The 25489-nt window shown below is 43.6% G+C and overlaps 1 protein-coding gene across 1 annotated transcript; it reads left to right on the top strand.

Annotated features, from left to right (window-relative positions):
- On the top strand, window positions 1-24497 carry LOC310684100 (hepatocyte nuclear factor 4-beta-like). The gene is made up of 10 exons (XM_083454562.1): window positions 1-135; window positions 9470-9641; window positions 10867-10961; window positions 13749-13855; window positions 15287-15442; window positions 17241-17328; window positions 18940-19092; window positions 20675-20911; window positions 21919-22038; window positions 22678-24497. Exons 1-10 carry the CDS (start codon window positions 18-20, stop codon window positions 22815-22817), a joined length of 1386 nt encoding a protein of 461 aa, XP_083310688.1. The 5' UTR covers window positions 1-17; the 3' UTR covers window positions 22818-24497.
- The last annotated feature ends 992 nt before the right edge of the window (window positions 24498-25489 follow it).

Consider the following 25489-nt stretch of genomic DNA (forward strand, 5'->3'; position numbering starts at 1 on the left):
CTCTGTTGACAGTAATAATGCGGATTTGTCAAAGCCTAATGGACATGGAGATGCCAGATTACGCTGAGTCCCTCGACTCCTCATACACCATGTTGGAGTTCGAAAACCTGAGGGTGCTGCCCACAAACTCATCAGGTGAGTGAGGAGATACCTTCCGTTGCCTCTCCAATCAGCCTCTGCTACCTTTGTTCAAATGTTGTCCTCTTCGGTGGACAAGAAGGAATGGGGTCGAAGGGTGGAGGGTGTCGCATTTGTGTGGGTGAACTCTTGGACTTCTGCATTGGGACGCGTCTTATGCTGCGGCCTCGAATTATATTGCCGATAAGGGACTTAGATTGAAAAGCTTGTTGTATTGTGATTGAGAAAATGGATTTCTAATCAATGGAAATCTCTTGGAAAAGGTGTATTCCACACCTCACTCACCTTGCTATGACATCACAATGCTGCAAAATACTTAGCCAACAGCAAAGACTATTGTTTATTAAGCCTGGAAAAATCTACTTTCCCAATATTATGCTGATGATGTATTTATCAAATAAATGGCATTTTATACCACTGTCCACTTTGTTTGGCAAGATGTACCATTGATAAATGAGATGGTGGGGAGAGACTACATTTAAAAATATATATGAAATAGCTTGGCCTTCTTCTTCTACCTCTCCTCCTCTTCCTCCTCCTCCCAAATCACTCTCGTCCAAAGCTGATTTCTGGGGCACAGGGAGAGAGGTCATCAGAGTTTTGTTGGGCATGTTCATTGTGAATGTTCACGGAACTTGCATATATTTAGAATCTCATGTCATCTTGGTTCTGATTGTAGCTCTTGGATTTCATGACCATTCGGGCTCACTCTTTACACACGTTTCCCCCATATACCAGCTGAGGAGAACATAACATTTTACATATCTTATGAAGTACAAGATTTCATTTTCCAGAGGAGGAGCTGTGTTTGTCTGTTGTAGCAAACGCAACAGAGAACCCTGTGCTACCTTAAAGATGAACACATTAATGACTGGATAAGCTTTTGCGGACTGCAGTCAACTCCATTAGTCCATAAAACCTCACACAATTATAAATGAGTTAGTCTTTAAGGGGAGAAATGGCATTTCAAGCATCTGATAAAATGAGCTTGAGTCTTGTGCTACAAGATTTCTCTTAGTCTTTAAGGTGAAACACAGGTGCCTCCCTGTTCTTCTTAAACAATATGGTGACAGCTTTCTGTGACTTTGACACAGAAGGTTTGTGGGTAGCGAGGAAGCTTGAGCTGATGTTTCCTTCAAATATGTTTTTTTCTTACAACCTGTGGCTCAAGTGTCACTGACTGGACAGGACATCATTCCTAGGAGTACTTCTTGTGGTTCCCCATGCCCCCGAATTTCAGCCAGCCTCTGCTATGGACCGAGCCTTTAGTGTGGTAGGCCCTGCCCTATGGAACTCCTTGCCAGTAGAAGTTCAGCAAGAACTGTCCCTCCCTCCCTTCAGACATCTTCTGAAAACTGTTTAATTTAAAAAGGGCTTTGGAACCTCATTTTTCTTTTAACCGATCAATATTTATTGTTATTCATTGATGTTTTATTAATGGTTTTAATGATGTGTTATGGATCTTTGATTGGTTTTATCTCTATAGCTCCACCTTGCTACATATTTAGAAAGGTTAGGATTCATAAATAAATTATATCTATACAATAGTGTAGAAACAACACGCTAGCTTTTCTGAAAGGTGAAGGCTGTTTCAAGTTGGCATTGTGGTATTTGCCTACCTGTTAATAAGTAAACCAACATAGTCAGGAACTTGCTGTTTTGAAATGAGCATGTTTGTCTTGGGTAAGCATCCTCATCAAAAATTTGTCCAAACAGCTTAAAAAAGAAAACACCCCCTTCCCTACAAGCTAGCCAAAACCTTGAGACCACAACATATCCCATTAGTAAAGTGATCCAAATATAAGAGGTCTATCCAAGAGCTTTCACAAAGCTCTTACAATAGACAAACAGCCATCTTTTTAATGGTGTTTAGGGGAAATTAGGGGAGGTGTTTGCTCAAATTACGGAATTAGCAACTGGTTTAGAAGAAAGGAAAGGCTTTGTCTTGTATTGTGTTCTCAGTCTCATTCTTATCCAGGGCTTTGGAGCTTTCACTAGTGTTCCTGCCCACCGCCCTCCACCAAAGAAAAAGGAACTTTGATAAAGTGATACTTCTTTGTTGCAATGGGGAAGGTGGAATATATTGATCCCTGAAAGGAAGTTCACATTGAAACAAAATTAAGACTCTCAAAATGGGGGTACATCACTGAAGGGGGAGGAGATAGTTTTGCTGGCACTGCTCCTGCTTATTCTCTAAAGGGTGGTATGCCAGGAAAACGTTGAGGCTGGCTTTAGAGATGAAGAATAAAATTAAATTGAAATGTCTTTTAAAGCGTACAAAGATGGTGTTGACATGAGGTGGTGGTGTTAAGCTGCACTGCTTATCACCAGAGATATCACGAGCACTCTCTTGAGTAAGGTGTTCATGACATTGACGCAAGCACACCTAATAGGACTCTGCAAGTTTACTGGCTGAAAAACTGAGCTCCCCTCCCCTCCACCGATTGCAATTTATTGCAGCTTGAGCACCAGGGAAATGGGATATCCTTGAAGCAGAAACACTTTGTAGAAGGAAAACTTGGTGGATCTCATCTTGCACGATAAACAAGCAACATCTGCGCACTTGTTTCTTGAAAAGCTAATCTTTGGGTAGAGTTTTAGATATGCCCCATTGAATCATCTTATTTTGTCGAAGTCAATGCCCTTTCCAATGCATATTTAAGAGTCAAAAGAATTTCTGAATTAAAATCCAGCGATGAAACCTTAACCTTCTTAATTTTGTAGTGATTTCCTGTAACCTCCAAGAACCCCACTGGATTTCAGTGGCCTTTCAGTAGCCTTGCTAAGATGGTCACTTCTGACATGAAGAGCTCTATGGTAGAGCATCTGCCTTACATGCAGATGGTCCCAGGTAACATTCCAGCATCTCCAGGCAGGCCTGGGGAAAGCTCCTACCTGAAACCCTGGAAAGTCATCATCAGTCAGTGTAGCCCAGGGTTTCCCAAACTTGGACCTCCAGCTGTTTTGGACTACAGTTCCCATCATTCCTGACCACTGGTCCTGCTAGCTGGGGATGATGGGAGTTGTAGTCCAAAAGCAGCTGGATACCCAAGTTTAGGAAACCCTGGTGTAGACACTACTGAGCTAGATGGACCAATAGTCACTTGGTATAAGACAACTTCCTATGTTCCCATGTGAAGCCAGCATAACTTGACCTTACAAAGAACACCTATGTGGTTGCTTAGCCCCATTGCTACTCACTTCCAGGTGGACAACAAAGACAGTTTCTTTTCAGTGGCATTTTTTGGAAGACTGCCTTGGGAATGGGATTTTATGCCGATACTGTCTTTGTAATAATTTTAGCTTGTTTTATCCGGTATGATTGAAATTGCTCTTGCTTCATTTATTAGTATGCATTGATTTTTGATTTTTTAAAAATAGAAAATCATCTTGAATATTTAGTGGGAAAGTGGGATATAAATTGTGGCAATAAAAGAAAGAAATATACATTTCTTTTCAGTAGATTTTAAAATTTTGAAGATTCACCAGAAGTGGATTGAACCAGAACAAGATGTATGGTTGTAATCTAGAATACTTTATGATCCTGTTTCTCACCCCCCCCCCACCTCTCCCTTTTCTTTCCTTTTCAAACCAACTCTTACAAACTTAAGAAATATTCCCCATCAGGCTACATCTGTTTATTTTTCTCTTAGGTACCATTTTAGCTGCCCTGGTCTTCCTAACTTACATTGTTTATGCTGGACTAACACCTGCCCCATGATACAATTCCTCATATTGTTGTTTCAGTATCTGCCTGATGTACCTCATTAATTGGAAATGCTTTGACAACTGGCTTGGAAAAAGAACTTCTCTTATGAAAACGTTTCGTTGTTTGCCCTAATACTTTCCCCCATCCTAGAAGTTCAGCATGACCCTTTTCAAAAATGTCACAGCTGCAATCTGGTCCATGCGTGGTGGCCAGGAAGACCAAGTCAAACAAAGGAAGCTTATTATAGAGTAACATACCAAGAAGGCAATAGACTATATATCTGAATTCATGGAGAAATGCACAGGGCATTGGGAGTAAAAATGGCTCCGCTCTTGAGGTGTGGCAGAACAGGCTAGATAACATAACATCTCAATGCCGTTTCAATAAGCCTCACCCCACTCGTTGGCAAGGAATTACCCATAATAAAATACATTGTGGCATTGAGTAAGTTGATATCACATTATCAAGTGCCGCATAACGTTCATTCTGCACTTGTAAGGAATCATAAGAACGTTAGAAGAGCCTTCTGGATCAGATCAAAACTCCATCTAGTCCAGCCATCTGTTCTCACAGTGGCCACCAGATGCCCTTTTGGGAAGCCTGTGAGCTGAACTTGAGTGCACCGGCACTCTCTCCACCTGTGATTGCCAGCAATGGGCAAAAGCACCTACTCTTTGGAATGCCCTGCCCATTGATATTAGGCAGGTTGCCTTCACTGTATTGTTTGAAACTTTTTTTGTTTCACCAAGCTTGCAAAGGCATGCCATTTTAACATGTAATTATTAGCAGGTAGTATGGCTGATTTTATTTGCATTTTGGGACTTTGTGCGTGTCAGCTTGATTTTAATGCTTGCTTTCATCAATATTTTAAATGAATACTTGTTCTTGTTCTTTGTAAACCCCTTGAAGGTTTTTTGTCCAGTTAGCAGGATATACATTTTGTTCCATAAGAAGTACAGAAGAGGAAAGCAGGGAGAAACTTGACACACAAGCTGCAATTCCACTGCGAGCTCTGTGGAATTAATATAATAATTGAGATTCCAAGATGAAAACTAGGACTGATCCTTTGTTATATAGAGAAGCTCTAGGCTGCTCTGAGTGACTTACAATTATAAAAGCATACATGATACAAAATTAAAAGACATCAGATGGATGAAATGGCATCCATTGACTAAATTCTGCAAAAACAAAAAGGGCAAAATCTTACCCCACACTACTAAAAGAAGAACACCAATACAGTCTAAGGTATTGTCATTCCCAAGTGACCCCAATTAACAGGCAACTAGTTGACTGAAAAGTAACATCTTTGCTTGCACTTAGTAATAATAATAATAATAATAATAATAATAATAATAATAATAATAATAATTTATTATTTATACCCCGCCCATCTGGCTGGGTTTCCCCAGCCACTCTGGGCGGCTTCCAAAAGAATATTAAAATACTGTGATACATCAAACATTAAAAGCTTCCCTAAACAGGGCTGCCTTCAGATGTCTTCTAAAAGTCTGGTAGTTGTTGTTCTCTTTGACATCTGGTGGGAGGGCGTTCCACAGGGAAGTTGAGAATGATGGCGCCAGGCACATCTCTCTACGCACACACATAATGAAAATACACAATAAAATAATTTCACCAGAACATTAAAATGAATTAAAGTGTACAATAAAACAAGGCCATTAAAACAACACAACAATTTTAATAGGTCTCCCCCACAATTAGAGCAGGAATTTCAACTTAGCCGATTAGGGGAATGCTTGTCTAAACAAGTTTGTCTTTGAGAGCCGGAGGAATGCCAGTACTGATGGGGCATCTCAGATTTCAGCAGTGAGATCATTCTACTACACTGGTTTCACCAGCGAAAAAGCCTGCCTTTGCATTATCACAAGCTGATAGCCATCAGACCATGGTGACATTAACCAGGTTCCATTTATTGACCGTAATGCCCTTACTGGCCAATAGAGTGAATAAAGTAGAGGTTTTTTTTAGGGCTTTATAAGTAAGAACATGGTCCAGAGTTGTTTAGGGATTTATAAGTAAGAAGGACTAACAAAGAAATAATTAAGTCTATCTTGTTGAGTGCTAACCATAAACTGTAGGTTTACAGGTTTAAACGTCAGCCCTTTGTTCTGCATGCACTGTATATATTGAAGATCAACAATGTGCTACGCACTTCCTCCACACATGATGCGGTTGTGAGGATACATTTTCTACCCCGAGACATTGCCATAAATTCCCAAACTGCACACAGTGCATCCATCACAGCCAGAATGTTTGTGGAACTTGGACGGAGTAGATTATTTTTCTGCCAGAGAATTCTCACCACAAATATATCTCAGAGCCACTCCCAGGAATTATTTTCCTGCCCCAGAACAAGGCCATTTATTGTATTTAAATTAGGGTATGTTTAGAGGAGATCTAGAACCCAAGTTCCATTAAGAACAGTTTAAAGAATTATTTTTTAGCCTGGAGGAGATTATGGAGAGACATCATAGTGGTCTTCAAATCTCTGAGGACTGTCGCACAGAAGATGGACAATACCTGGGTCACATCCACACCTTTTACCATACATTTAAAGCACTATTATACCACTTTAAAAGTCCTGGCTGCAATTTCTAGAGTTCTCTATGAAGAGTGATTGATTGTTAGACCACTCTGGAAACTGTAGCTCTGCAAGGTGAAATAAGGGGTTTCCCTAACAATTCTCATCACCTTTAACAAACGACAGCTCCCACAATTCTTTGGGGGAAGACACGACTGTTTAAAGTGGTATAATAGTGCTTTAAATGTATGGTATGGATGTGGCCATATATTGCCTGCTTTCTTCTCACCCACCACCTGCTTTTGAAAAGCACTTCATCCCCCCTCCTTTTGACATCATCATAGCATCACTAATATTATTTCACTCACTTAAAGAATCAGCCAGCCTTTTCTTTCCAAGCAAAGGCATTGAGGAGTATTCATGACCAAATAAAATGTCATCATCATATATCCCAAGCTAACATTTACTTAGCTGAGTTAAACTAAATGACAGGTGGCAAGCATCAACAAACGATTCCATTTTTTTAAAGGTTTCAGAAGGCAGAATCAGAGAGATGCCCCTGTGACACAAAATATTAATGCCAACGATGCTTACCTTGGTCAGGCACCTTTGTGGGACGGCGCCAGGATCCAGCAAGCACTCTGGTGGCAAGGGGGTTTCCTGAGCCTGGGTGAACCCACAGGAGAGGAGAGTGCTGTTGTGTTCAGGCCTTGCTTGCAGCTTTCCCAGGGGCAGCTGCCTGGCCACTGTGAGAAGAGGATGCTGGACTAAATGCATCATTGGCCTGGTCCAGCAGGACTCTTCTTATGCTATCTTCCCAAACCCCTGAATGGCTAAACAAGGGAGGGACTTTTCAGTGCTCACACCTGGATTGTGGGATTAGCTTCCAGAGATACCCACCCAGCTCCATCACAGTTGAGCTTTAGGCATCTGATTCAGAGAGCAGAGGAGTCAGTAGATGACCAGCCTGTTCACTGCTGGGTGGCTTGGCTGCTTTACTGATGCTGTGGTCTCTTATAATGCTATGTTGTGTTTTAATTCTCTTGGTTTAATGACCACAAGCCAACTTGGCAATTGTAAACATGAGAACGTCGGGTATAACTTATGGCTGTGCACAGCTTATCCTCCCTCCCTCCAGCCTGTGGTCTCAATTGGGGTGGGCAATCAGGTTACACCCCCCACCCCACCCCACCCCAGCCACCCACCCCAGATCCAGTCCCAAATTAGTTTAGGGGTGGGACTAATGTTTATTTCCCCCCTTTAAAACCTAATTAAACATACAGGTGGGGGATGTTGCAACTCCCCCCTGACTGAGAATAGGAGGGTTAAACCTGGAGGGGGCGCTGTTTCACAAGAGGCTTTCCTGCAGGCAAGTCACTTGGGAAGGAACACCTGGCATCCGCTGTTGCACAGAGACACCAATCATGTGAGGTGCTGCTTCAGAGATGGTGCATCAGGCAGGAAGGAGAACCAGGCAGCACTGGGCTCCTATCTTCTCTTGGGAAGATGCAGCTGGTGGTCAGACAGGCCTTGGCCTCTTAGTGGAGGTTTCCTGTCCACTGTCTGCCTCTCATTCCTGCCTGATGCCAAGTTGGTTGTGTGTTTTTTAATGTGAAAATGGCAGCTGCCTGGATTGAGAAAGCAGCATTGGTAAAATAAGGTGGTTGGGAGGGCAGTTGCTGGAAGATCCCTGTGCAAGACAAGAAAATAGAAGCCCGTTGGGATGCTTCCATGTGTGCACAGTCTTGTTGAACCATCTTTTGCACGTGGACTTGCACAACATTTCAGGATACTTGCTCACAGAAGATGCATTGCACATCATCACATAATGTTTTTCTGGTGGCTCTTGCACAACAGTTAAATTGAACTGCACCGCTGCCAGAAATTTGTCCTCTACTGCATCTTTGGATCCAACTCTAAATAAATAACGCTTCCCCTCTCCCCAAAAGATTGTCAACTGATCCTGGGTCAGCTGTTTTATTTCTCTGCTTTCTTGTGTGGTGTAGCTTGAACCACCTGAATCAATAGCTTTTTAATGATTAAGAATCTGTTTTGTTTTGTTTTCCATTTCAAGACCTATAAGGCACCATCTCTTGCACTAGCACTGGTCTTGGCTTGTAGCATCATATCCCAGGACTGCATAGACCAGGCATAGGCAAACTCGGCCCTTCAGATGTTTTGGGACTACAACTCCCATCATCCCTGACCACTGGTCATGCTAGTTAGGGATGGTGGGAGTTGTAGTCCTAAAACATCTGGAGGGCTGAGTTTGCCTATGCCTGGCATAGACTGATTTTCAGGATCCTGATTGGAATAGCTTAGGAATGGGCAGACCTTTCTTCCATGGCCAATTTCTGGTGGACCACCTAGTGTCAACTGGTGGCTTTGCTAATTTAGACCACAAGCACTATGATAACACTTTAAATAGCCATGGCTTCCCCCAAGAATTCTGGGAACTGTAGTTTGTGAAGTGTGCTGAGAAATGTTAGGAGACTCTTCTGTTCCCCTTACAAACCAATGATGTCCATAGTTCCTTTTGAAGAGTGATAGATTGTTATACCAATTTTTGAATTGTAGCTCAGGGTGGGTAAAATGTGAGTTTCCTAATAATTCTCAGCACCCTTAACAAATTCTACAGCTCCCAGAATTCTTTGGGGGAAACCATGACTGGTTAAAGTACTTTAAATGTATGCTGTGAATGTTGACTCATTTAACACGCAGCAGTGAGCAATGTGAATTTTGATTTTAAAAATAAGGCAAGACCCAATACTCTATGGATTGGGTTGGTTTTTTTCCCTTTCCAGAGTTGGTCCAAGAGGAAAGATAGAGCTTATCTCCCCACCCATTCCATATATAAAAGCCAACCAGATTGGTTGTTGCACCTAACTTAGACATAGGTGGTGAGACACCATCCTCCACTCCACTAGAGGGCAGTAGATTAGTTTATAAATTGCTAGGCAGACCCAGCTGTTTCCACTCTTACCTATGGTCACCTGTGGCAGCCGCCTCCCTCTGCCTCACAGTAGGACTGGCATCCCCAGGACACCCACTTTATTGACCACTGGTGAACTCCTTTTTTGCAGATGCCATTGTTTCAGAGTCAGGGAGTGGCGGCCTGCTGGCGAATGGGATCAGCTCAATGTGTGCCATCTGTGGAGACCGTGCTACTGGGAAGCATTATGGAGCTTCCAGCTGTGATGGCTGCAAAGGGTTCTTCAGAAGGAGCGTCCGTAAGAATCACGTCTACTCGTGCAGGTAGATCTATTTTCTAGGTCATCCTTGGACATTGACAGGCTTTTCCATAAGTTTTGAACATTGTCACTGGCATGAAGATGAAGATGAATGGCAACTTGGAATTTTCTCTAGTTTGCACTGCCTGAAACAATATGTGAACCATCCTTTAAAATTCACACGTTTCCTAATTTTGCACTGGAGTTCTCCATCCAAGTAATTTGTACAAAAATGTACATACTAGGGTAAAGTTTGCATATAAGGGCATGTTTTCATGAAAATAACACACAACAATGCATTATATTTGGGGAAATTGGGTGCAAAAACAAGCACATGTAATCAAAACTGGATAGCTCAGTTGTTTAGAGTATGGTGCTGGTAACAGCTAGGTTGCAGGTTTGATCCCCATAAGGGACAGGTGTATATTCCTGCATTGCAGGGGGTTGGATGAGAAGATCCTTGAGGTCCCTTCCAACTCTGATTCTATGGTCAGGAGAAGTTTGCACCAAATTTGTAATAAATTCTCACGAGGACTGTTTTAACTAAAATTCATAAATTGCTACAGTAGCTTGAAAAAATGAATTTAAGCGGGTGGAAATGAGAAATGGAGAAACAGACAGAATTGCCTATCTCTGTTGGCCGTCCATGAAGCTGCCCTAACACTTAGCTGAAGCTAAGCAAGTCTGGCCAGTGGCTGGATGGGTGGCCACCCAATGACCACTTGTACTCCACCTTGAGTTCCATAATGGACAAATAGTGGGATGTAAAATGTAAAATAAAATAAGAGTAAGACATTTCATTGCCTGAGGCAAAGAACAAGATAGCTCTCAACCCAACCACACTGACAGTTGACCCTTGCTTCAACCCCGGCAAAAGGACAGCGTACAAGGCAGCAGGATTTGGGAAGGGCTGGTAGCTCATTGTATCTGCTTTGCATCCAGAAACTTCCTGGTTTAATTCCCAGCATCTCTGGGCAGGGCTGGGAATGTCCACTCCTGTCTGAAACCCCAGAGAGCTGCTACCATTCAGCATAGACAATACTGAGCTAGATGGGCCAATGGTCTGTCTTGGTATAAGCTTCCCCTGTTCCTATGCTTAGCAAGGGAGTGTCCAGCCTTTAGCATTGCTCATTGCCACCTTCACCTCTGGCACCTGCCATCGAAGGCAGCTGTCTCACTCTGCCAAATGATAGGACCGGCCCTTCATATCACCAATGATTTTTTCAGAGCTTGCCTCTTTCCCTTTCCAGATTTAGCAGGCAGTGCATAATAGACAAGGACAAGAGGAACCAGTGCCGATACTGCCGTCTGAAGAAATGTTTCCGGGCAGGAATGAAGAAGGAAGGTAAATGGTCTAAAACTATCCCCTGATCCAGAGTCCCATGTGCACTGCTGTGATGCTAGCCTTGCATTCAGTAGCCTGCTGCTAGCGTTGGGGGAGCTGATGAGTTGTGCCAAGTTCCACATCAGCAAATTCCTTTGCAGCACCATTAATGAGAGTGCTGAATCACAATGGATGAATTCTGAATCACAAATAGGCAGAGCTGGATCATGTGGTTTGGAGGGGGAGTGTGGAAAAATTTTAGGACGTTGCCCAGACAGTGCCATCCTAAGACATTTTGCTTCTTGAAGCAGAGTTCAAATTTGTATTAGTAGTTTGATTTATTGTCTACCGTTCACTATGCAGTCTCAGGGCAGGTTTCAGCCATTCAAAAATACATTAAAACCAGTTAAAGATGAATTGCAGTCACAAGAATATAATGGCCCCTGAAAATATACCTCTCTAGTGTCAAAGGCCAGAGGTGCATCTTCAGTATTTGATAAAGACAGTATAGTGATGGTGCCAGATGAAACAAGATGAAAAACAAGGATAGAAACCTCATCTTGTTTTAAATTACCAAAGCATAAAGCTTTGAGAGCTTTATGCACGAAAAGGGGACTATTTAAAAAAATAAAATAAAATAAGTAATTAGTATATCAGCAGAGCACCAGATGTTGCAATCAGACCCTCATCATTTACATAGTATAAGCATATCTAGTGAAAGTTTTGGGAAGTTACTGATTTGTTTCCTTTGCCAGAAAAGTGACCTTTACTGGGACATGTATCGATTTCCTATGGTTTTTTTTATTTCCGCCCCTTGCCCCACCCTGATCCACCCCCTCTGTAGCAATCCGATCATGTTTCAGGGGAAATGAAGCAAATTGTTTGGTTGGTGTTGCACTAGGAAGTCAAACAGCAAACACAGTCCTGTTTGTTCAAGATTTTGGACATGGAAGGGACATTGAAGTTTTCCATCATTCGATTGCAGAATGCTCAGCAAAATTCAGATATAGCAAGGCTCCTGATAGGAAATGCCCAGTGATTTTCTACATCCTAAATTCTGGTCCAAAACACCAAGAAGGCATTGAGTTGGCAAAGGCAGAGTCAAAACTTGCTCTGTGACCATGCTGTATTTCCAGTGGTGCAGTTTCAGTAAGCCTCTGTGTCTGCCCAGCCTTTCAGATAGGCTACTGGCCTCAGCTTAGAGATGGAGGAGAAACTCAATTCAGTTTGCATGTATGGGCAAACCTTCCTAATTCACACTTTCCATAATAATACACTATCTGAAATGAAGCCATCCTTCAAAATTCACACATCTTTGAACTTTGCAATCTACTTCTCTAGTCAAGTAACAAATAGAAAAATGCACATATAGAGGCAAAGTGTTCACAAAAATGCATATATAAATGAAAACTGCATATAAAATGCATTATATAAGGGGAAATCGCTTTGCAAATATGTGTACATTAGGAAAAGCTGCATACAAAGGTGTGCACTTTAGGAGGAATTCACACTAAAATGCTGCTGAATTTTCACAAGGAAAATGTGGAGAACTCAACCTAATTCTGGGAAACAGAAAAACTGAAATTCACAGGTTTGCCCATCCCTGTCTCAGTCTTAATGTTTCCATTCATCAGAAATGCATTGCAATGCACTCACCACCTAATAATGACTTACTTTTACAGTAGGTAAAATATTAACTGGATAAGTTTCATCCAAGGAACCTCCTGCGATAATGCCAAAATGATCTTGAGAACGTCGTGCTTTAGGCTGGGGGGTTGTTATCTGCCTTGAAGGGAAAACAGAAAAATATACACCATAAACCACACAAAAGATAAACAAGGAACCACTTTGCTCTCCAAAGGGTGTGATTATGATAGGAGCATTAATGCAACTCACTTCAATGGGATCCTGTCTTCATTTGTGCTTTAAACAGTATGTGACACACCTGTTTTTTATCTCCTGCGTGGATGACCTTTTGGCCTCACTTTGTCATAAAATAATTCTTCTTTATGTTCTCAGGGTATATATGCGTGGCTTATGCATCCATATACCTAAGTGGGACCCACAAAAGCTTTCAACACAAAAATGTGTTTGTTAGCCTTTAGGGTACTGTGGGAGAACACTGAGTCAGACCATTGGCCCATCCAGCTCAGTATTGTTGACACTTAATTTCTATCCTGGGCTTAGCGTAAATGAAAACAGATGCAACTTAAACCACACAATGAATATCTACAGCGGCACTGAAAACAAAGCACACAGAGAGACAAAAATACAACACCCACCCTTAGAAGACACTGCCACAACAGCTAGTTGGTGGCCAAGGACTGTTGGAACAAAATATACATCTTTGCCTGCTGGCAAAAGGAAAGCAGAGGGGGGCACCATTCTAGCTTCCCATGGGAGGGAGATCTACAATCTGGGAGCAGCCAGCAAGAAGACCCTGTCTTGTGCGCTTACCAAATATGCCTGTCATGGAGGCAGAGAAACACCTCCCCAGAATATCTCAAAGCCCAGGCAGGCTCACATAGGGAGAGGAAAGTAAAAATAAAAGGAATATGAATTCAAAGGTTGTGAACATTTGCAAATGATTCTAACCACGTCCCCACCAGAACACTTGCCTATGGGTTCTTCCTACCTGGCCTGACCAGTTCCCAAGATTCCTAGCATCTCCATTTGGTGCAAGTCCAGTAAGAAATGTAAACTTCGGAAATTACAGTGCAAGTCAGCTCTCTTGCTTATTGACAATTGGTTGTGTGGTCATTGGAGGGGATGCCTGCCTGACACGGTTGCTTCGTCTCTCTTGCAAAGCTGTACAGAATGAGCGTGACAGGATCAGCATCCGCCGGAGCAGTTACGAAGACAACGGAGCCCTGTCAATCACCATTCTGACCCAAGCAGAGGCAATGGCGCATCAGGTAGGAGGGGAACCTCTCCCCCCCCCCATTTCTTCTTACATCTTGTGGTCATTGGGAGTCTTCTTATCCTGAGGTCCTTAACCACATTGAAACCTGGCAATAGGGCATACAGTGGTACCTCGGGTTAAGTACTTAATTCGTTCCGGAGGTCCGTTCTTAACCTGAAACTGTTCTTAACCTGAAGCACCACTTTACCTAATGGGGCCTCCTGCCACCGCCGCGCCGCTGGAGCACGATTTCTGTTCTCATCCTGAAGCAAAGTTCTTAACCTGAAGCATGATTTCTGGGTTAGCAGAGTCTGTAACCTGAAGCGTATGTAACCTGAAGCGTATGTAACCTGAGGTACCACTGTATTCTTCTGCTGCACCTGAGGCAGCACAATGTGGTTCAGGTCACATCTAAAGGTGAACCTACCTAGTTCGTACTTTCCAAAACAATATGTGATTTGAAACACAGCCATCTTTTGAAATTTGTGTATCTCCATATTTTGCAGTGCAATTGTCAAGCCAAGTAATGGGTTCAAAAATACTAGGGTGAAATGTGCAATAAAATGTGTATATAAGCAAAGAACAACAACAACAAAAGGGGCAAAAGTGCGTTGTATTAAGGAGAATTGCATATATGCTCTAAAATGAATTTTCGTGAGAACTAGTTGTTGGGGAAATGTGGATGACTGAACTTAAGGCAGTCAAATTGAGAAACCAAAATGGACAAATTCATCCACCCCCAAACAACTGGCTAGTTTAGTAGGCCAAAGCAGGGCAGATACTGTACATGGCTATGAACTCTTCAGCCTCCCTGAACGCCCACATTTCCTGAAATCCCCAACATCCTCAGCTGGGCTTTCCCATTAGCCCCAGTAGGTGGGGAAGCTTCTGACTGTATGTTTGGAATTTGTTTATCATTTTTTGGCTGTAACATCCAGACCATTCCTCCCCATCCTTTTCTTTATTCTTTTTCATTGTTTAACCACTCCCTACCACATGGAAGATCTTATCCAACAATGAACTCTGGAGAACTCTTAAGCTTGCCACATTTCGGCTACTTTTTGTTTGGTCCTAAAATAAAGGTATTAGCTAACTGTGTACTATGGAGTTAGTTTCTCTCTCTCTCTTTATGAAGAAATTCTAAAGTGTCCCAAACAGGAATCAATAAATAAAATGCAAGCCTCTTGCACCGAAGGACTACAGATTTCCAGAACTTGGAGGGTAAGTTTGGGCACAAGGCAAATTCATAATGTCAACATACGTTGTTGATAGAATAGTTGTGATCTATTGCCACCTTCTGGACAAAAGGGTAACTTTCCATTTGGGCACGATAGACTCATCTATACGATGGTGTGTTATATGGAGGGATGAAGGAGTGGGAAAATGGGGGAGAAGGAGATGTAGGATTGCCTAGTTAAAGGGTGCCTGATCTTTTCTCTTATAGTATTCGGCTCTCCGTCCTGTGCACAGCGCCGATATTGCCATGAAGAAGATTGCAACCATCAATGATGTGTGTGAGTCGATGAAGCAGCAGCTCCTGGTCCTCGTTGAGTGGGCAAAATACATCCCAGCATTCTGTGAGCTTCCCCTGGATGACCAGGTGAAAAAAGCAACTTTTGGGGAGGAAGGAGGCATAGGTGGCTTCTGCAACCTGGATTCTTTCAACGTTATGCTTTCCTTCTGCAGACCTGCGATGTGCAAAGGAGAAACTTCCTAACTCAAAAATCTGTACATTTGTTCGTTTCACAACAGTTATGGATTGATTTAGTGATTTGGGAGAGAGAGAATAGAAAACCTGGGTGTAAAGGATTAGCATTTTTCAAGCTAACACATGTATTATATGGCAACTGTTGCACAGAGCCTCAGATATCAATGAGCTGGATGGGTAGGATGTTATGGAATGTTAGCAAACATTGCACTTGCTCAGAGAACAGATGTTTTCTGCTTCTGAGAGGGGAGTGGAAGTTGTCAGTTTGGCTGAGATGAAAGCTTCGCACAGACCCTAGAGACAGGAGTGGCTTTTGGGGGTTGGTCTAGGAAGAAGTCTCAGTCCAAGAGAGAAGTAACGCCCATAAGCAAGGTAACCAAAAACAGGGTAGAATGGACTGAGAAAAAGGTACCTGAAGGGAAGGTGTTGATGGAAGAGAAGGGAACTTGGGTAATTGGACAGATGAGGTGACAAACTGGGGCAACAAGAGGCTCTGAAGAGACCTCATAGCACTTAAGGAGGTGGGGAAGAACATAAGAAGAGCCTGCTGGATCAGGCCAATGGCACGTCATGGATCAGGCCAATGGCACTGAGGGTTGTAGGTAGGCAGCATTGTAGGAACCCTAGGGAGGCAATGAGTGTGAAGAAGCTGTAGGGAGGTTACCAAGGAACACATTTCACATATTGAGGCCAGCTTGGATGTAACAATCCTAGCTGCTACTCCAGTTTACCAGGCTTGGGTAAAAGCATCAGGTTTGGATGGTCACTTCTACATTACCAAAACATATATTTTAACTTTGGTATGTTTTAAGGTATGGTTGTGATTTTTTTCCTCAGTTTTATTGTTTTCTTTTTTGTAAATTGCTTTGAGGGCTTTTTTTATTTTTACATTTGTGTATACATTTTTATGAAATACACACACACACACACACACACACACACACAGGAAATGCACCATTTGTAAAGGCGACAAAAGGAGAGGACAGGTTTGCATACGCTTTGCAAATGCTCATTTCCTATCTATAGAGGCACATTGAAAGATAATGGCTATAATTCACACAGACGTTACTGTGACCAGTGTGGAGAAGACTGTGACCAGATGACCCATTTGCCTAGTGCTCACTGTCAAGTCTCACCTGCACTCCTTTCTTAGGGTCCTTTATTTTAAAACCAGGCTTAAGCCAGACAGCCCTTCAAACAGAGGCCACCTTCAAACAGGGGACTGACCTCTGTAGAGTTGGACACAAGGCCACCCTAGCCAGGCCTTCACACTTCTTTCCTTTTTGTGGCTTTGGGGCTTCAGTCCTAGTTAATTTCAAACAGAGTTCTCCCATATATCCCAATGGGTAACTCTCTGGTTTTATGTCCATTTAATTAACAACAATCTTAAACCTATGGTCTGTATTTGGTTTTAGGATTCCTCCCCCCACCCCAGTACCAGTAAGGGGAAGAAAGTACAGAGGCTGTAGGTAGGAAGGAAGGAAATTTATGGCAGCACCAGACATAAGGATGTTGGCTGATTTATTTCATGTTTTGATCACTTCACCAGAACTAGGATCTGATCAAGATCCATTGTTGGCATGCATCAGTAAAGCAGACTACTGTTTAGTCAGTATGAAATTGTTCTTTCTCCTCTCTCTCTCTCTCTCTCTCTCTCTCTCTCTCTCTCTCTCTCTCTTGGGATTCACAGGTTGCCTTGCTAAGAGCCCATGCTGGTGAGCACTTACTGCTGGGAGCTGCAAAGCGTTCTATACCATACACAGATTTTCTATTACTAGGTAAAATACCCATGCACTATAACTCACCTCATTGTCTGGTTTCCACAGAGTAACCGGATCTCTGTACTCTCTCCATGTTTTCAAAACCACAGTGGTTCATTATTATATTTTTGGTATTATAGAATAAGACAACTGGAAAGATTACCCCCAAAGACCATATTGTCCAACTCCCTCTAGTAAGGTGAAAGGTAAAGGTAAAGGACCCCTGGATGGTTAAGTCCAGTCAAAGGCAACTATGGGGTTGTGGCGCTCATCTCGCTTTCAGGCTGAGGGAGCTTTCCGGGTCATGTGGCCCGCATGACTAAACAACTTCTGGTGCAACGGAACACCATGATGGAAACCAAAGCACACAGGAACACGGTTTACCTTCCCACCACAGCGGTACCTATTTATCTACTTGCTTTCAAACTGCTATGTTGGCAGAAGCTGGGACAGAGCAATGGGAGCTCACCCCATCGTGGGGATTCGAATCGCCGACCTTCTGATTGGCAAAGCCCAAGAGGCTCAGTGGTTTAGACCACAGCGCAACCTGCATCCCTCTAGTAAGTTAACAATAATATATAAACACCCCACCCTAAAATGTATCACCCTAACACAAGAAGATCCCTGCTGGATCCTGTTTCCCACAGAAGATAAGCCAGGTGTTTCTTTAAAGCTCACATGAAGCAGGGCAAGAAATTCACATAATTGATTGAATTTATGCAGTATGTGAAGAAGTACTTTCTTCTGTCTCAATTTCACTGAGCCTTTATTATGAGAGAGGGGGAAAATATCTCTCTGGTTCCCTCTCTCCACACTAAAGATAGCACATTAGACAGACAGCTTTACAAACAGCCACCATATAATATCCCTTTTACAATGCAAATCTATACATGTCTACTCAGAAGCAAGCCCCAGGGAGTTCCATGGGACCTACTGCCAGGAAAATGGGCATAGGATTATTGCCTTAAAGTGTATCGTATGCATCCATTGTCTACTCAAAAGTAAACCCCCCTGAGTTCAATGAGGCATACTGCCAGGTAAGTGTACACAGGGTTGCAACCTGAAAAGCCCCGAACACTCTAGCTTGGAGATGGAGATGGGACCCTCTAGATGATGCTGAGCTCCAACTCCCCCCTCATGTTGGTTGAGGCTGATGGGAGCTGGAGTCTAAGGACATATGAAGGTCTACAGCTTCCACATCACTCTTACATCCTTTCCCCAACAGAGAAGGGGGTCCACCCTTTTCATTCTTTACCATCAGGTTTTCAGACAAGGCAACCAGAGAACTGTGCCTTAACTTTGTTTGGTGAAGAGTCCCATTTTAAATCCAGAAGCTTGTTCATTCTTACTTGCGGGGCCAATTTGTTAAAAATAATAATTTTGAAACAGCACATTAATATTTGCAATAAACATTGGAGAAGGTCTAGAGAGCTCAATGGCAGAACATCTGCTTTCCATGTAGAAGGCTCCAGGTTCAATCTCTGGTATCTCCAGATTGGGCTGGGAGACAATACTGAGCAATACTGAGACAATACTGAGCAAGATGGCCAAGGATCTGGTGTATAGCAGCATCCTATGTTCCTCTTTGCAGCAAGGTAAGATGCTTTTTCTCCCTCCCTCCCTTTTCAGGAAATGACTTCATCATCCCAATGCACTGTCCAGAGCTTGAAATTGCCCGTGTAGCTACCAGAATTCTGGATGAGCTGGTGAAGCCCTTGCGAGAAATTCAGATTGATGAGAATGAATACGCTTGCCTGAAAGCCATTGTGTTCTTTGACCCAGGTGAGGTCCTCTCATGTGCTACTGAACGTCACAAAATCCATTAATCATCAGAGGATGATGCAGATTTCAGCAGCAAGGCTCCACTGCTTATCCATCCACTGTGCTTCAGGTTCCTCTCTGGACCATTCATTGATATGGTACCCCCTTCACCTTTTCTTCAGAACCCTCCCACAAACCTCAGTTTTCTTTAAGGCCTTTTGCTGAACCCCTTAATCCTCTAGGCATACTGGAGTTTTGGTGAATCTGAAAAATGAACTATCTGATCTACACCTTCAGGATTAATGTGTGGACCGGAATGCTTTTTTTTTTTTTTTTGGATTTTGCACGTCTCTGAATATTACAACATGGTTCTTGACTCATGCGATTTAGCATTTGTATTGTAGGAGAAAAGAGTGTTTAGAAATGTATAAGGTAAAGGTAAAGGGACCCCTGACCATTAGGTCCAGTCGTGGCTGACTCTGGGGTTGGGGCGCTCATGTCGCTTTATTGACCAAGGGAGCTGGTGTGCAGCTTCCGGGTCATGTGGCCAGCATGAATAAGCTGCTTCTGGCGAACCAGAGCAGCGCAGGGAAATGCTGTTTACCTTCCCGCCGGAGCAGTACCTATTTATCTACTTGCACTTTGACGTGCTTTCAAACTGCTAGGTTGGCAGGAGCTGGGACCGAGCAACAGGAGCTCACCCTGTCAGGGGGATTTGAACCGCTGACCTTCCGATCAGCAAGTCCTAGGCTCTGTGGCTTAACCCACAGTGCCACCCATGTCCCACTAGAAATGCATAGGTTGAAACAAAATTATTTATAAAACAGCTATTTTTCAATAATGTATTTAAATACAAATCTTCATGCAGATTTCTTAGAAAGCAGCAACAAAATATGCAATAAGAGGATAATTTATTTATTCTAAAAAGGTATACCCTGAGTTTCACCATCTCAGTCCCCAACAGTCTTACAAAATAGAAACATATGATATACTGTACAACATTTGAAACATAAATTAAATGCCAGAGATTTAAACATCAGTGCAGCAGAGTGGTCCTGGCATAAAACAGTTTCAACCAGGTGTCTGAAATTTAGCAGGAGTGGTACAGGTTAATGTGGAAATGGGTTGGATCAAGCTATAAGCACATGTGAAATTAGCATGGGGCATCTTTATCCCATAACCAAGCCTAAGTCCATCCCTTGCTCCTCTTGTCTCTCCTTCACCCTCTTCAGTTGTCTTCACCACATGTCCATTTCCTAGGGCTGGGAATTCCACAAACTGGGCTTCACTGGGGAGAATGTTCTTCCATGCACTGTTGCGACCTATGTCTCAGATGGTGGCGCAGGGTACACAGAGAAATCTCCTCCGGTGATCTCAGAGGGTACTGTGCATATCCTAGTTGCAAACCCTTTCAGGCAGGGACAGGGAAACTGCTGATCTTCAGATGTCGGGCTCCAACCCCCATCAGTCCCAGCCAGCATGGCCAATGGTCAGGGCTGGGGGTGGGGGTGGAGTCCAACATATGGAATACCACAAATTCCCCTGAGTCAAATGGCTGCATGCAAGCCAAACTCACCTTAGTTAGTTTCTCTCTCCCTCCCAGATTGCAAAGGCCTGAGTGAGCCCGGGAAGGTGAAAAACATGCGTTTTCAGGTACAGGTGAACTTGGAGGATTACATCAACGACCGGCAGTATGACTCGCGAGGCCGATTCAGTGACATTCTCCTCCTGCTGCCTCCTCTCCAAAGCATCACTTGGCAGATGATTGAGCAGGTCCAGTTCGTCAAGCTCTTTGGAGTGGCAAGGATTGACAGCTTGCTGCAGGAAATGCTTCTGGGAGGTAACAACATTTGGAATGGTGCTGTGTCCTTCTCACCTGCGTGTCTTAAAACAGAGGAGAGGACCCTCAGGCCTAGAGGCCAGAATGTGACCCTCCAGACCTTTCTATATGGTCCTCAGAACTCTCCCTAGGCCACACTCTTCACTGGCTTTGTGTCATGCCAGAAATGTTTTTGCCTTGTTCGGATGTGTCATGGAATTCTGGTGATGCCCCTTGCTCAGTGGCGTAGCGTGGGGGGTGCAGGGGGGGCCGGCCGCACCGGGCGCAACATCTGGGGGGGGGGCGCTCGCACTCGCAGCTCTCTGCCCCTACCTGGCTCACTCACTCTCTCTCACTGCAGTGCTGGCTGTGCGAATCCGATCCGAGCCGCCGGGTCGCCGCCCACTATGGAGGGGAGGGTGCCAGGCGTGCGGTGCGGTGTGAAGAGAGAGTGAGGGACTATCTGGGGGAGGGACAGTGCAGCGGGGGCGCAAATTACTTGCCTTGCCCCGGGTTAAGGGGCGCAAATTACTTGCCTTGCCCCGGGTGCTGACAACCCACGCTACGCCACTGCCCTTGCTTCCATGGATAGAGAATGTACAGGTGTGTGTAGACACTAGCCTACTAGACAAAGGTAAACTTGCTGCACCCACTTTTCCCTTTCACCCTGCCCACTGCTGGTACGTGGCCCTTGCAGAGTTGCCCAGAAGGAAAGGCAGCCCTTGGATTGGAAATGTTACCCCGCCTGTACCTTTAAACAAAACTAGGGGGAATGACACACTTTGGGCAAAAGCCAGGAGACAAATCCATCTGTCCATTTGGGTGTTTGCGTACAAAGAGAATGGCATAATTAGAAAATGCTTTCTGAAGGCTCAGAGTGGGTCACATCAATAAAAGCAAAAGGATTGCATTAGGCTTTCCCATTAAAGGCAGAATGAACTTCAAAACAAAGAAAAATGACGCCTGTGTTTGGTATTTGGTCAATAATGACTGGCAGAATGAGACAGCTTTTTTCTCTGTTCATGCAGGGACCACTATGGATGCACCACAGTACCAGTCAGGACCTTCCAGCCTTAACATGGAGCCTCTTCCAGGACACATTGTGCTCCCCAGCAGCATCGGATCAGTAATTCACACCATTTCAGCCTGTAGGTGTCCAATTTCCTATCTGTTTCACTTAGTTAAAACCTTTGCTTATTAAGGCTATGCAGATCTTTCCTCTGAAATATTAAATTCTGAATGTGCACATATTGGAACATTTCAGAAAGGCATGCGCTTTCTTCCAAGGAGCGAGGATAAGAAGAGGAAAATCTGGGAGCGATGCTTCAATTTCACTGCTAAAATTTAAGATGCAATATGCAATTTCCTGAAAAGGAAACTGCATACTTTAAGTGCGCATTTCTTCACAGCAAGGGGAGAAATTGTACACAGCAGTAATGTAATTCAATGATAGCAAAGATGCTTTGCATCCAGAAGTACTCTGCTTTGATCCTGCCAGGATCCTGTCCAACCCAGAGACCTCTTTGGAGGGAAAGGTTCAGGGGATGATTACATACATAACATTTGCAGACTTTAAAAAAAAAAAAAAAAAAGCTAGTGAATGCTACTCATATTCACTTGTATGAGTCCAGTTCCTGATCTCCAATGAACATGCAAATTGCAGCAATGTCCACTCCTGCTCCCATTTCAGATGGAATTCCCCAACATCTATAGTCCTGACCCACTGGTTGAAGACTAATGCCAGGCTATTGCAAATAACACCTTTTTGTGTTTTTTCCCCTCCACAGCATCTCCTGAAACATCCCTTCCTTCTCCTTCAACCAGTACAGGAAGTGAAGATTACAAGCTAGGTCCTGCCCCCAGGCCTGAAGTAGTACCTGCAACTGTTTTGCCTCAGGCGGTGATACCCAAACAGGAGATTCTATAAAGTACCACGCTGAAGAAATCAATAATTTAACCTTTCAAGTCTTAAGTCCAGTAGCAGCTAGCACTGCCAACCTCGCGGGGCCCTTTTCAGACACTGAAACAAAATGGCACCTTTCAGCAAAGACAGGAGAGAGCCCACCTGTCGGCAGTGTCCCCTTCCTACGGGTTCATGTCATTTCCTCAGTTAGAATTGTAAGGTGTTTGGGGCAGGGGAAGCAGCAGGGGTTCTTTGTTAATGGAGATTAAGTAGAAGATAGATGCATGTGTTCTAAGTTCTCTTGGTGACGGGTCTTCATGCTTGTGCGTGTTCATGCTTTCCAAGCTCGGCCTACATACCAACAATGCCTGGAAGGCTCAAGCAGCAGACAGACTCAGAGAGACATGTTCAAAAATTAGAAGCAAAGAGCAGGAAGCACATTGTGAATCCTAGACCTGTCTGCTGCTCTCTTCTCCTCTGGGAAGCTCCACAGTATTCCAGCACAGAGATACTCCTTCATGGGGCTTGGCAATATTACATCTTATGAGGCCTTAATAATGTGCTGCATACTAAAGAGGGCAAGCAAGCATAAATGCATCATCAGACCTTGTTTCCAAAGTCCCGTACCCTCCCACATTTCTCCAGTGAAAATAGGGACATCCTATTCCATAATAATAATAATTTTACTATTTATACCCTACATATCTTGACTGGGTTAGCCCAGCCACTCTTGGTGGCTTCCAACTAACAACAACATTCAACATTAAGAAGCTTCACTATACAGGGCTGTCTTCATGTGCCTCAGGGGTCAGATAACTCCATACTCTCCAACATTTCTCTGATGAAAATAGGAATGTCCTAAGGAAAAGCAGGACATTCTGGGATCAGATCAGGAACTGGGACAGTTCTGTAAATCTGGGACTATCCCTGGAAAATCGGGACACTTGAAGGGCATGGGATCCCAGCTGGCTCCCTGTTTCACTGCAGAACATCCAGTATCTCAGTCTTGGTCTTGCAGCACTCACTAAAGAGAGGCCCACTGATATTATTATTTGTGTAATTAAGGGGTGTGAAGTGCTGTTTGCACTCTCCTCAGTTGGTATCTCAATGGAGGCTGGTTCATTTGGGAAAATTGGGCACTGCCCCACCACCCTCTAGCTGCCGTCTGCCAGTCCCCAGCTGCCTGCTTTCTAGCTACAGGCAACACTGGCTGTCACCTTCCAACTTCTTAAGTCCCAGTGTTGGCCCTGTAGAACTCAGTGTGGAGGAGGATGGGGACAAAACTAAAATTAGTTGGCTACACCTTGGCTCTGTTTCTGTCTATATGGGTCTCCCTGGCTTCTACCTTACCAGTTCCAACGGGCATCAGTCTTCACTGAAGAGTGCGCTGCTCATCAAAAATTGGCAGTTTATTTTCTGTTAACACTCCCAGCTGTTGTGTGGTTCTTTTGGAACAGAATACAGGATACACAATCCAAAGTGGAGAAGATTGGTTCTGCTCATATCACAGCCACTGCCAAAATTGATTCCTACATTCCCATTGCTATTTCTTTTGATCCCATAGGTTTCTGTTTATTAATGTCTGATCAGCATACTATTAGGACTTACTAACGTTTCTGAGATTTGTTATGCCATTTCTAAAAGCCATCAACATTTGAAAATAGGAACATGCTGTGCTTAAATAAAAAGTCATGAAGTATGTAATTAATGCTTCAGTCTTTTCATTGCTTCTTGGAAACAGAATCCTCTTCATACGTGTCAAACTATGAGGTGCTCCTAAGAATATGTATCATGTGAAAGCCACAAACCACTGTATTGACTTGGATGGATGCATTGCCACTGCTGCCCTCATGAAGCAGGAACCACGACTCATAGCAATTATTGAAAGCCAGGGTCACCAATGCTTTGGACCCAGTGATTACATTTGGGTTTTTGAGAAAGTGCTGAGGCACAAGTCACAAAATGGCTGCCATGGAGACATGACAGAGCATAACACAAAATGGCTGCTGTGAGGTATGTGGCAGAACACAAAATGGTACCGTCGTGCCTCTCCATCAATGGTAAACAAAGGCACCTACATTAGGCACTGCCAAACTTGCTCACGGAGAGAGAAGCTCTTGGCACCACTCCTATGTTCAGAAGGGTGTCCTGTCCTGGTACACAATGAACTGTGGACATGCTTACGAGGACATGTTCAATGTAACAGAGGCTGAGCCAGTGCAAATAGGAACTGAGTGGAAAGAGCACTCATGGCTTGTGGATTTTTGAGGGGAGACCTTTTCAATTGAGACCTTTTGTAAACAACAGGGGAACTACTTGCAGACACACTGAAACATGTGGGCACTACCTGATTTAAAGCCAACTTCTGAGGATTTTGAGTTGAGAAATATCCTTTACTACATGGAGTATGTGTGGTATCAACAAATACATTCACCACCAACACCATACCATATTTTTCCGTGTATAAAACACCCCTATGTATAAGATGACCCTTATTTTTTAAAACCCAAAATTAAGAAATTAAGTTGTTTAGCTTTTGGGGTGGGGGAGGTCACTTCCGCCAGTTGCTTACCTGTCTCCCCACCACTGCCGATCGCACACCTCATTGCAGCTGCCAATTGTCTGCCCACTCACCACTACCAACAGCCTACCTGCCCACTCGCTGCAGCCGCCAATCGTCTGCCCACAGCTGCCAA

This window comes from Podarcis tiliguerta (genome assembly GCF_965153285.1).
Source record: "Podarcis tiliguerta genome assembly, chromosome: 8".
Taxonomy (NCBI): domain Eukaryota; kingdom Metazoa; phylum Chordata; class Lepidosauria; order Squamata; family Lacertidae; genus Podarcis; species Podarcis tiliguerta.